Genomic DNA, 13,387 nt, shown 5'->3' with positions numbered 1-13,387 from the left:
TGAAGCACTACTCTAACCCCAGCAAGGAAATGTCTTGCTTTGGGTTGATTAGGAAAAACGGCCCATTCCAGGATAAATGAACCCTAAAACCAACGATCTAAATTACTGAAATAATAGTATAGCATTTACTCATCCCTGTTCTCCAACTAGATAATGGCCCTCAGCCGTAAGAAAGTACTTCACACATGAAATCCCAAACTGCCCTATAATTTCCTTTACGTTAAATATAACTCCCTTTGATCAGCTTTTTTCATGTAATACTAATGAATTCAGCTCCTTAGACCTTTTACTTCCTCAGATGTATGTTGCTTTTTTTCATTTTCCCTTCTGTCCTCTCCCTGTGACCCCTTTGCCTTTCTCTTTTGTCTCATTCCTGTTCCACTCATTCATTCTCCCTCTCTTGCCATTAAGTTTCAAAAAGCAGGTACTCTTGAATCAGCAGCTACTGACGGGATCTTGACCCAGCTGCAGTTACCTCTTCCTCTGGCTCATGCCATGACATAGTATCAACCGGACTTTTTATGAGTCTTAATCACTGGGGAGCTCAATAAAATCCTCCACTTCTATTTACATTTTAAGAAGAATGGTAGAAACTGGCCTAGGCTGTGACAGAATGATTCGTGACTTGAAGATTACCTGACAGTGATCTGCAAGTACCCGCCCACAGAAAAGGTATCTTTACTCAAACAGATCATATCATAAAAAATTCTGATGTCTGGCAGCTGACACTAGGGAAACGCAAACAGCAAAGATCATGCAGCTTTTTAAAAAGGGTCACAGTCTGCCTATTGGAAAAAACAGCAAAGGAAGTAAATTGAATTCCTGAAAAAAAAAAAAAATCAATAGTTGTCTAAAAGATACTTTATAGCTCAAGTCTCTGATCTCAGGTACGTCATTTATCTGAAGTATTTTTATGGCTGTCATTGGCTTCACACCTGAACTCCTCACAGTCTTATGTGGGCTTATCTGACATCCTGTTCTTTAAGGGGATTTATCGCTTCATTATTAAGCAACTAGCCTGAGGGCACTCAGGAAGTCCAGAGCCTAGCGGGGGATCTAAGATGAGAAGCCCTCGAGTGCGAGGCAAACAGCCCAGCTTTACTACCCCGTGGCAGGAATGAAAAGGTTGGTTGGTAGTGTGCACTGGGACCCAGCCTAGATCAGCACAGTGGTTTCTTCAAGCTTTACAATAGCTTAACTTGTACACAGTGGCTGAAAATAAACCCTTGACTCCAAATAGTAACAGCACTAGAACAAGAGAAGTTTTAGTGACGGAAACAAATCAAACCCCAGCCTTCCCCGTTTCCTCTTGTGATTATCGATTAGAAGCTCAGGCTACTTCTGTGAAATCTCTCTAAGGTAGAACATATACCTACAAGGTACCAGTTGCCTGCTTTCAGTCTTCCTACAGGGTATTAGATTAATATACGGTGATGGAAAATAATCTAAAATAGCCTAGATACATATGTGCTAGCTTGTGTACCAGTAACATGGAGAGTTACAAGCTCTCTGGCATCCAGCCTGTCTCTGACTCTTCCTTTACAATAACAAAATATAATAGTAATCCTGGTTGATTATTGATGTAAGAGAGAATTATGTATTAGTAACACTGCCCAGAGCAAGCAGGCATACATTAAGAAGGCAAAGATGCTATAAATATAAACCAAGTCACACTAATGTCTGGAAAGGTGAAGGGAGGGATCCTTACCGAGTCCAGGCTGCCACGGTTGGAGTCCAGGCTGGTACCATGGGAGTGTCTCAGTCCTTCCTCACCATTCAGGGGCTCGGCTGAGGCGCTACCTGCATCTCCACAGCCATCAAACTCCTCGTGGTCGTAGTCAGACTCCACATCTGGGGGAGAAGTGTAGATGGGCTCTCCCACCTCTCCGCTGTTACTCCGTGTATGTGAGACAGTGCTGCGCATGCTTTCTGCTGGGTCAGACAGGGCTCTCTGCTCTTTGGGGCTAGCGGTTCTTTCCACAGGTTGTCCTGGAGCAGGGACAACCTCTCCCACTTCCTTGTGGAGAATTGGAAACCTTGTGTTCGCACCTTCCTCCGAGTAGTTACTGCTGTTTCTTGTGCTGTGCTGATTCAAGACCACCAAACTGGAAGTTGGCCGTCCTTCGTCATCAGCATGAAAACCCTCATCCACTTCTTCCTCAGCCAGTGGTGCCACCAGGCTGCACTCAATGTTGAGTGTTCCTTCACTAGAAAGTGAGTGCTCTAAGTTCTGCACACTTTCATCCAGATTGCCAAAATCCAGAAGCTCTAAGAACTCCTGGGCCACCCTAGATGCCTCCTTTTCCAGCCTCTGGATCTCCTCTTCTCGCTGCCGATTGATTTCATTCCTGGTATTGTCACAGATGATAGACATGTGATCCTCTTTCTGTTGCTGCAACTTCTCAATCTCCTTCTCCAGTCTTAAGATCTCCTCCATCTGACGTCTCTCTTCTTCTTGCAGGGGAATATCTACCTCTTCGGTCTTTACTGCTTCCACCTAAAAGAATTTGTAAGAGTGTTAAAGCAGCTTCTTCAACCTGTATGTGTTTTTTGCTTGGACCTTTCATTCTTCCTATCTCCTGTGCTTGCCTTGTACCTCCCATGTGCAAAAAGGTGACTCTAAGCATCCTTTCCTTTTCTGATCAGCACCTGCCATCATCCATGGTGCAAATGTTAAAGGTAGAACTACTAGATCTTCAGGTACCTCCATTCTTTCAGCAGCCTACCTCCTTTCTGAATCGTACAAAGTATTTCACTGGGATCAGTGAATTTTTGGAACAACCTCTCTGTCTGCTGGTCATGTTACAGCCCTTTGTACACTAAAATTTGTATAAAAGCATTCTGGAAGTCCATCCTCTCTTTTTGAACTATCTCACACACATACAAGAGAAAGGAACTATATACGAATATAGATATGCATAGCCTGCTTAAAAGCTCAAGATTTCCCACAAATTTACTGAAAGATTTGAGGATTTCATTGCTTCCTGAGTTGGGGGGTCTGCCCACCAGAATTTAAGTCTGGAAGGAATATTAGCAATGAAGTAGGACTGTATCCATCACAACGCCACCAAAAATCCACCTCTTGGCAGTCTTTAGCATCATGGGATGAACGATGGCTGGCTGGCTGCTGAACACTCTGCCTTCCTCTATTCTTCACACTGAAGTAACAGGAAATTTCTAGCAAGTACACAATAATTAGAGGACGGAAGATACTGGTAACTTTCACTGACATTTAGCTATAAGATAAAGCCAGCCTCCCCTCCATGGAGGATGTTGAAAACATACACACACAAGAAAAAACAAAAATAAATTCCAAAAGGATTTCATGTACTTCCTGATAGGAGTATGACAACGCAGCCAATGAATTGGCCCATTTAAGCTACAATAGTTGTTTTATTTACAGTTACCCTGTTGTTTGTTCTCTACGTCATTCTTACTTGTGGACAAGTGCATTTTTATACTCTAATCTGACATCTCTCCTGAACAGAGCTGGCCTGAAACTGGGGAACAAGTGGTTTGGGAAAAGAAGTAAGATATACTGCTGTTTTCACACACCTCAGGGTAGGTGGTCTGCTCTTTGATATATCAAGTACCAACAAACAATTAGATCAGTTAGAAGGGGTTTATTTTAGCTATGGTAGCAGCCATCTGCACTCTTACTTTGGCTGCTACAGGCAACAATCCAGCAAAACAGACTGTGTCACAGTGCAGCACATCACAAGGTCATGTAATAAGCTCAAGCAGTAGAGATAAAAAAGGATGCTGCACACACAATGCAGAAATTTTCAAATCAGAACTATGCAAGCTGGTACATGAGCCTTGAGATAAAAAAACGACCTTACTAACTCCATGCACTTTTGCCAAACACCTGCAGGTTTTGAGTGAACAAACCCCGTTTTTTAAATAGTGTTGCCACAATAACAATAGCAGCTCCAGGCAAAGTGTAGGCAATGAAGGACCCTTCACAGATACTCAAAGACATATGAAAAGAAAGCTTACCTGAGGCACCTGGAGTAGCGCATTCAGTTGCTCCTTTTCTCTGTTAAAAAACAACACACGATAGTCAAAGACAGACCCAGTTTTCCTACATGAGGCTTTTCGAATTGCATGGACACATCATCCCGCCATGGATAAGGTTAAAATAAGGCACCTGTTGTAAGATTGATTTAAAAGCTTTTGTAATTTAGTAAAAATCCAATTCTCTGTGGTTGGCATGACCTTTGTGGATACAACAGATTTTCCCCATGCACTTAACTCCCCGATCAATCAGGAAATTGGATTAGTTGGAAGACATTAGGAAGGCCATTGGAAACAGTGACAGAAAGACACATCAGTTAGACTCATAATAAATGTAAATAGAATCTTCTGAAGTACTATACATCCGTGGCTATTACATGAGGTTGTACATGCCTAATTGACAGGTATCAGGAAACTGTGTTTGTTTTTTATAAAACGGAACGGAATTATTGCAATACCAGCATTGAATTTGTGTTTTGTTTTGCTTTTATTATATTAAACTCTCCCAAAAGTTATTAAATTTTTGTACTTTGGGAAATGACTAAGCTGAAGACTTTCTACTCTGCAGACCTGAGCGCTCCAGCTTGCGTGACTTCTCAGCGGCATGCAAAACGGAGTTTACTAGTAAAGGAGTCAGAGTTTGTTAGTAAACATGAGTAGAGGAAAAAACTATCACACGGTGCTGCATCTCAACCCAGATCAAAAAGGGTGTACTCCAAGGGAAAGCTGTCACTATGGCCCGTTTCCCCATAGCAAACACGCTACAAGCAACTGAACCCGTAGGAAGCCGAATGCCAGAGTCATGCATAAGGAGCAAGGATAGGATGTGGCTGGAGGGAAGAGCCTGCCTGCAGCAACCACTGTACTGTAAATTCAGACCGGCGGTGGTAACTTTCAAATCCATAATTCAATCCCAAGCAGAACAGGAGGGCAACAATATTTATTTCCCAGGCCCTGCAGCTTTTCCCAGCCAAATTCTAAACTGCAGCTGCAAGTCACAAAGTCCCTAAAGCTCTCACTCTTGCGCTCTCTCTCTTTCTCTCAAAAGAATCAAGGAAATGTTTATAAATGAAAGCTGTCATAAGTGAGATCCAGATGGTTCCAACTCTACTGAAAGATGTCTAACAGTACTCATAAGTTAAACAACTGCCTTAGATGATATAAGGATCCAAGAAGCAGACCCATTTTCAAACAAATCAGGAATACCATCTACAAGCTCCACACACAGTCCCGCAACTGTTCCTTGCATTTTTTAGACCTCTGATATTTCTTGCTGCTTTCCATCCATCTCCAACTGATCCACACTCTTCCTGAAATGGGATACCTAAACCTAGGGACAGTACTTCAACTGAAGCCCTACCAGTGCCAAGCTGAACAGAAGACTCACCCCCACATCTTACAGAAACAATTCTGTTTATAGATGGCATTTGCTTTCTCCTCTCACACAGCATGACACTGGTGAGTAATACTCAACGTAGCCTCCAGACCTTCCGCCTGCTGATGAAGCAGGCGTTCCTCCTTCTCTCTCTGCGCACTTGAATATTCCTAACTGTAGATCTGCAAATGTCTCAACTGAATGCTATCCTATGCTTTTCAGACCATTTCTTTAATCTGACAAAATTACTGGAATTGTAATCCTCTCTAGCTATATATTTACAGCCACATACCACATGGTTTTATCTGCAAATTTAGTAAGAATACTGATATTTCCTCATCCAACTTATTATGAAAACACTACACTAGTACCATATCCAGCACAGACTATGGAAGAATCCCATCCAAGAGTTCTCTCCTATTTAACAAAAAACTTCTATTGTTTACTAATTAAAATGCAATAATACAATGCAGTAAAACCATAAATCCTAGTCTTGTTTCATTTACTTTTTTCCAAATCACATTCCTTACAGTGTCTTAGAGTACTGTCATAACATGTCAAAGCCTTTACCTACTCTCTACCTACCCAAAGTCAAGTTACCTACCCTCTATGGCTTTTCCCTATCCACAAGGGCATGTCATAACCTGTCGGAGAAGGAAACAGATGACTTTAATGCCATTTGTTCTTCAGAAATCCACATTGGCTCTTTACTCCTTTATCAAGCATTTACAGCTGTTTGATTATTTGTTTCAGTATGTTCCTGAAATTGAGGTCAGGCTGACTGGTCCACAATTCCCTCTTTCTTCCTTTTCCCACTTTAGATTATGTTTGGAATTTTCCTGTTTTATGGAAACTCCATTGCTATCAACAAAGGAGAAGAAGGAGAACAGCTACTGATTCATACTGCTTCAGCTGGTTCTTGAAGTACCCAAACATCAATTTCACCAAGTCCAGATGACCTCTTTGTAATCTGTTTCATCTGAGCATTGTCTAACATTTTATTTCCCTGACAGGTTCTGAATTCTTTCACATTTGTGCTAATTGTATTTAGGGTCCAACAGCTAAAAAAAAAAAACTCCAAACCATTAAATACCTCAGTTCTCTCAAGAATATACTTTTTTCTTTCTGTTGAACAGTATACAGAATTTCTCCATGTCTCCCTTTTACTAACAGTGTATGCACAATAACTGCACGCCAATTTTGAGTTTGTTATAGCTCGTTTGCAACTTGGTCCTTCTAATTTTGTCTCTGCACGTGTGTTGGGTTTTTTGGCTTGTTCTCAGCAGATTAGCTGATTTGCAATTTCTGTGGACTTCCACTTCATTTTTGAGGTAAAATGGAAGTTCAGGACTTTTAGCCTAGTACCTTTGTGGCTACTCACTTTGAATGAAGCTATTTGACATCAAATAGAAAATGATAGCAAAATGAGCAGTTCACCCCATTCCTAGAAGCACTGACATTTCTTCATGATGATGCTGAGTTCTACTCATATTTCATGGACTGGAAACTATAGGGCAGGGGCAGAAACACTCTAGAATAAACTAAATAGATTCTTTTATCTAGCACTAGGTAGGGACAAACTCTACTTGGCACAATGAGGAACGTAGACCTGAGTGAGTGTCTGTGGCATTTGATATCTGCAAACTAGTTACTGACATTCTGAACTTGTACAGCTTCGTGTTGCTGACGAGGCTGTTGTTGAAAACTGACACATTGATAAAACGGAGCCCTCAGTGTTGTTCAAGAAATTCCTTGACCAAACTGTTCATCACTGGTGTCACCGACTCCGTGTCTTGTCCCAGCACATACATCATCTGACAATCTCCAGTGAAACCACGGACAATCTCTTTTCCTTCTGACAACCTTCTAACCTTAGAATTTTCTGATGCTTGTCACACACGTTAGCCTGCCAAGATCCAACTTCAGGACAAGTATGTAATGAAAGCCTGTAAGAAATGCAACCTACTATTTATAAAAACTTGAAATGTCACAGGATTGTTTGTTTAAACTTATATAATAATCTCATAGTTGAAGCTTTAAGCTTCTTAAAACAACAGATTATAAAGAAAGACACCCCATTTGGAAAGGATGTAAGTAACCACGGAGTGAACAGTAAATGATGCATCAGGTGGAGGATTCTCAAGAGGTGTACTGTCACTGCTCACAGATTGCCTCTTTTCATCACATCAGCTTTTCCTTTCCCCTCCTGCTCTCTTGACACATCCACATCCCTGATGAGAGATGAACAGCAGCAGGAACAGGGAGAGCACGTGTGTTCTCCTGGGTGCAAGAAGGGCAGCAGCAGCAGTGGTGTGCTGCCCACCTTGCTCTCTGGCCCAGCTTAATGGACACACCAAGGTACCCATGAACTCTGGTACCTTCTCACACCGCTTATCGCTCCAGGTTTTGGAAGACTGCATAAAGCTTCCCAATGCAAAGGCAACAAGAAACTTACGCATCTCTGCCCTGTCAGTGAAACTGCCCTTTTTCACATATATTCCAAAGTAGAAAAACACTAAAAACCAGAGGTACAAATATACCAGAATTAGCTTTCCTAAAGGAAGCAGGACACTCCGCTTTTCTATTCTGGGTTGCCTCCAGCCCACCCCAACTCGGCCCCCTGGGGCTGGGACACTTGTTCCAGTGTCACCATCACGCCAGTGCCCCAGACCCGCCTTTACACCTCAGCAGCTTTAGCGCTGGGGGAACTGTGAGTGCAAGATACCATCTTGTACCTTTCCTTCACCTCTTCCTCTTCCCGTTTCCTCCTACGCTCCTCCTCTTCTTGCCATTGTCTTTCCTCTTCCTCTCTTCTGATCCGTTCTTCCTCTTCTCGCCTCCTTCTCTCCTCCACCTCCTGCTTCCGCCGGAGTTCCTGCTGCAGCAGGTGCTGGTAGAGGCGTCGGGCCAGGCGGCCGCGCCAGTGCTTCTGCAGGGTGACGGCGGAGGCCTTCAGCTGCTGCAGGCTCTTCTTCCAGAAGTACGCTCGGTAGTTCTTTTGGATTGTCACAACACTGGCTAGCACCTGCCGGTACTTCTTCCTGGAAACAGAACCAGAGACTTAATGCGCCACGAGGCGACACGTGCTTTCCATCTCCCCTGCCCTGGCGTATCGGCCAACCTTACCACGTCCACAGGAAAATGAATTCGGAAGAATGTTGCTCAGAAATGACACAATTTCTGTTCCTCTACTGCCCCTACCTGCAAACCACATCCTCCTCACTGTTCTCACTCCTATACCTACCACTGGTTTCTTTCCGTGGGCATCTACTTTCATGAAGACCCTGAGAGGATGAACAAGAGATACTTGGCACCTGGAAAGAGAAGGTCCAAAGTCTCCTTGCGTCGTGTATCTCACACACTCACTGTGCAGTTGGCTTAATCACTCAGTGTGGATTTATTACAATAAAACATACAAGTGGCCTTACTATATGAGAACAAAGTCCCACATTGCCCCATCTTTTAAGTGGCCAAAAGCAAATCACTCCAGGAAAAGCAAAAATGGGGCAAAAATACATCTGGTCACATTAATCTCCTACTGTTTGGGGGAAAACACAGCAATACTACAATATTGATTGCTGAATGTAACATTGTAACAGGTTCACATAAACATATACTTACATTGCACAACATTTTGCTTAAACAACGATATCAAAATAAACTCTGCAGCACTTCAAAACCAAAAAGCATGGTAGGGCCCCAAAAGAAAAAAATAAACATTTCAGTATTTCTGTAGTCAAGTTAAGTTCTAGAAAAGTCAGTTCTTGCCTCTGCATTACAGAATAGTTTTATCAAGAACCTGAAGAAAAAAAAAGGTGACTGGTAGAAGTTTGTACATGATAGACAAACTGGACAAATAACAAAAGGGTTACTATTACACGGTAATCTGGATCAATTTGTAAGCTAGATTCAAGCAAACATTAAACTATTCAAAAGAGCCAAACATAAAGTCTTCTATCGAAGAACCAAAGGCCAAACACACCTGATGTGGGATTATATTAGGCAGCAGCAAGTCAAAAAAGGATTAATGGGCCACAGGGATCATCAGGTGAAGGTGAACCCAACACAATCTTATACTTGCAAGCAGAAATCCTGTGTAGGAGGTGCCTGCACTGGTACTTTTATCCTCTGTTCAGTGTCAGCACCTCCATTTGAAGAACAATTTTAGATGCTCAAATGTTCTGAGGAAGCAGGACTGGAACCAGAAATCTTGGCTTATAGAAAGAGAGTGTTTGCTCCATGAACCTTAAGAAGGAGAAGGCCAAGGAAAGGCTTGTTCCCAGTCAAAGTACCCGCAGCTTTGGGTGGCATTTCTATTCATCCAAAAGGGGAAAAAACAAGATTTCACTCACCTGAAGCTAAGTCTATTCAGAATGGAAATAAGTGGACATTCTTTAAAGTAATTCAATATATTTAGAAACCTTAATATCTTGCTGTAGGGAAATAATCATTGGTACTATTCAAATAAAAACCTTCTTTAATCCAAAACAGAATTTGCAGAGGGAAATTCTATGGTGCTATTACCCAGGATCTTGGGCCAACAGGCTACTATAATCCTGTGAGGTCTTACAGTCCTAGAAAGCACACTGGAAATAGCATAGTATTCTTGCATATCCTTCCCACAGACCTTCTGCAACCCCTTGAGGAAAAGACACACCTCAAAATCCCCTTCCTGGCAATCAACCCCCCTTGAAATGGCAACAGGGACCCATGCTGACAACTTGCCACCCCCCTCCACATCAGTCTACTCAAGAAACTCAGGAGAGAGATGCTAACAGCAGCAGCGTGCAGAGGTCACGCTCTTTTCCGTAAGTATCGAGTCAAAGGGAGGAAGCACAAAGAAGAGAAGAGGAAAGGGAAGAGGTGAGAAGAAGTGGGAGGTTTTAGACTAATTGCTCCTGGGCTGCAGCCCCCTCACCCCAGCTCCCGCTGTCCTCCCCGCACGGGGGGTGCGAACAGCTGCACACGCACCTTCTGCCAAGGCAGACAGAAGGGCATCAAAAAGGGCACTCTGACTTTCACAAAACGCATCTGCCAGAAACTCTCTCAAGTGCAACACGTGCCAAGCCCTGCCCAGCCATGGGGCCGGCTCTGCCTCCTCATCTGCCAGGCTGAAGTGCCCCCTCATTCCTGCGGGCCGCAGCCAGCCTCGCGGGCGCCCTTCGGCTGAATTGCTGCACACAGTCAAGGCCGTGCGTCTCACTCCCCACCCTGCTCAGCCTTCCACTCACCCTCTCGCACTGGCCAAAGACATTCCAACCTGCAGCCCACACCGAGGAGCTGGGAGGCATCCTGACCCTGTATCACAAGAGGAGGCGGGGTGGCCGCAAAGGCTCCAATGCTGCATTTAGAATTTAGTTAATTATTCTGCCGGTGAGCTGTAGTTAGCAGTTATGCTTCCAAGGACTAGAGAACACAGGGCTATGGAGCAATTTCCTCCTCTTTTCCCCTCAGCAATAAGGTCCTACAGAATCCAGGGACACAGCCAAATTTGTACATGGATCCTGCAAGCCTGGGAACAGTTAGATGTGTTTTAGCTGGTGAAGCTGTTACCTGCAGCCCAGAGTCCCACAGATTAGCTACAAAAAATGGGCTTGATTTGAATGGGCTTGATTTTCTTGTCTCACATTTTAGTGATCAGTCAGAGATAGCAGGCTGCAGGGAATCAGAGCAAAGAAAACGTTCTCACCCTTAGGACTGGTTCTCTAGACTCACAGAACAAGTTCATAAAGGAGGAGAAACCAGTAAAATCCTTCCTGTGGTATATGTACCTTTCTTCCCCAACCTACTTAGCATGAGATCAAATGAATTTAGACACACTTTTCCTTGCAAAACTAACCGAAATGATATCAAGCTTAAAGCAGCGCGCATTGGTACTCCTGACCTCTGCCCAACTCTTCACTATGGTCAGATGAACTCCCTGGTGCTGGACTGTCTCCAATATAAGTGCAGTGCAACTGGAAACTCTTCACAGAAACGTTTTCCAGTCTCCCTCCATAGCTCTTTCCTCACTGCCAGCTCTCCTCCCCTTCAAAGTCCAGTTACCTCCAGCTGCTTGTGAGGACTTCCACTCTGGCTGCAGAAGCACAGCCTGTTCTTAAAGATGAGGCTCAGAAGAGCAACACGTGGGACAAGGAATTCAGATCTGTGGAGACTGGAGGACTGCAAGATTTCTAGCCAAGAACTGCAACGCTGTCTCCATCACAGCCCTGCAGGGCAGCAGCTACCTTCCCAGGAACTCAGAAAAGCAGTAATCCAGTTTGCCTGCGGTGATGTTTCCCAGAAAAATCAATTTTCCTGTGCTAATCCCTACTCCTCTCTCCAACTGCTAGACACAAAGTAAAATAGAGCAGAGGCCCTGACACAAAGAACTTGCAATCTCATGTACAAACAATAGAGCCAGCTCATTTGTCTTCCTAGAGGGAAATAAATAAATGAATAAAAGCCCTTGAGACCAAATGTGTATTTTGCTGATATTCCACATTGGCAAGGCAGGGTACAACCCCTGCACGCATTTCCCAGTGCAAAAATGAGCTACCTGGTGTAACTGGGCCTCTAAGAAGAGCGACTGCTGGTTCAGCTCTGCTGGCCAGGGATTTCACCTCCTCACACGCCTGACTGACAGGTGTCCGGAGCAGAAACCAGCCAGGAAAGAGCATCTTACTGGGATTAAGTGTGCATGCCACAGCCATTAAGGAGTCAGCTGTTACCCTGCCTGCGAGGGGCAGAGGAGGGGCGGTTTGTCTGCAGTTGGTTCTCCCAACCCTCCTCTGGTCAGGTGCAAAAGGGAGCGGCAAGAGGAGATTACTGGTGCAAAGCTGGCCAAAAACCAATTCTGGAGAGTTAATTAAAAGGAGAGGGAGATCACGAGGCAAACAGGCAGGGCGAGGAAAGAGGGTGAGCAAAGGCAGAGCTGCAAGTGAGGAAGAAGCGATTTGCAGGGGGAGCAGAAAGCGGAGTTGACGGGCAGAAAGAAAAGGAGGGGACCCGAAGTGTAGGTGGGGCCCGGCCAGGAGAGCCCTGAAGGCAAGGAAAAGGTGTCATCGGAGGCAAGCAATGGGTAGAGAGGTTCCCCGAAGAAGCCTGCTGAGCAGCGCTGAGGGAGTGTGCACAGAAGTGAAGAAGAGGTGGCAAAGGTGCAGAACGGCTTGGGCAGGGAGGGCAGACACTGCAGCTCTCCCTTAGGATACAGGGGGGGAAGAAGGGAGGGATGCGAGGGGTCCAGAGAGCAAAGCAGGGGGGTCGGGGCAACCCAGGCACGCAAGCACAGGGACGGTGGGGCACCCCCCGGCACTGACCTTGCCATGTAGCCCAAGACGTGGGCTCGGATGACTATAGCTGCTTTCCTCAACTCCTCTTCCCGATCCTTCTCCAGCTTCTGCTCAAGAGCTTCCTTCAGGAAAACCTGACGCCACGGGGAGGAGTTTCAATAAACACAAAGAGAGGAAAGAAGTCAGTCCCCGGGAGAGCCGGGAGATTTCATCCCCGGGTGACCGGCACGGGGTGCGCGCTGTGCCCGGGGGCCCCCCGCCGCCGCCGCCGCTCCTCCAGCGCCAGCCCGGGCGGCGCTTCCCGGGGCGCCCCCCCCTCACGGCACCGGGAAAAAGTTTTGCGGCGACATGAGCCAAACTCTGCGCCCAACCCCCGCCTCCCTCACTCTGTGGTCAAGACTTAAAAGAGAGAGGGAGGGAGGGAGGGAGCAGAGGAAGGAGGAGGAGGAGAGCCTGTGCTTGCGCCCGGGATTAACTCTTTCCCCGCTGACGGCTTCCCCTGCACCATCCAGTACCTCCCTGCAGCCGGCACTGGTACCTACTGGGGCGATTAAATATTTGGCAAAGAAACTCCTCCGCATTTCAAGGCAAGGGAGGAACATTGAGGTTTCTAGACTCCAGGAAGCAATTCTAACAGCAATCCTGGTCATGGAAGCCAGTGGAAAGCTAAAATCCCTGTCGAGGTGCAAAGCTGAGCACTCAGCCCACCGGCTCTGGGTGGAAG

At 45.2% G+C, this 13,387-nt stretch overlaps 1 protein-coding gene across 1 annotated transcript in view; it reads right to left on the bottom strand.

Annotated features, from left to right (window-relative positions):
• LOC106895045 (unconventional myosin-X-like) overlaps positions 1-13,387 on the bottom strand; it is a 98,196-nt gene that overhangs the window by 23,006 nt on the left and 61,803 nt on the right. Inside the window, exons 23-26 of the mRNA XM_014954129.1 lie at positions 12,691-12,797; positions 8,128-8,433; positions 4,000-4,039; positions 1,709-2,497 (exon numbers count right to left, since the gene is read on the bottom strand). Of these exons, the coding sequence (XP_014809615.1) occupies positions 1,709-2,497; positions 4,000-4,039; positions 8,128-8,433; positions 12,691-12,797 (1,242 nt within the window). The remainder of the gene's footprint in view (positions 1-1,708; positions 2,498-3,999; positions 4,040-8,127; positions 8,434-12,690; positions 12,798-13,387) is intronic.

Source organism: Calidris pugnax, unplaced genomic scaffold (genome assembly GCF_001431845.1).
Source record: "Calidris pugnax isolate Ruff unplaced genomic scaffold, ASM143184v1 scaffold103, whole genome shotgun sequence".
NCBI lineage: Eukaryota > Metazoa > Chordata > Aves > Charadriiformes > Scolopacidae > Calidris > Calidris pugnax.
Note: the sequence above shows the minus strand (reverse complement) of the source record. Positions and strands in the feature narration are given on the sequence as shown.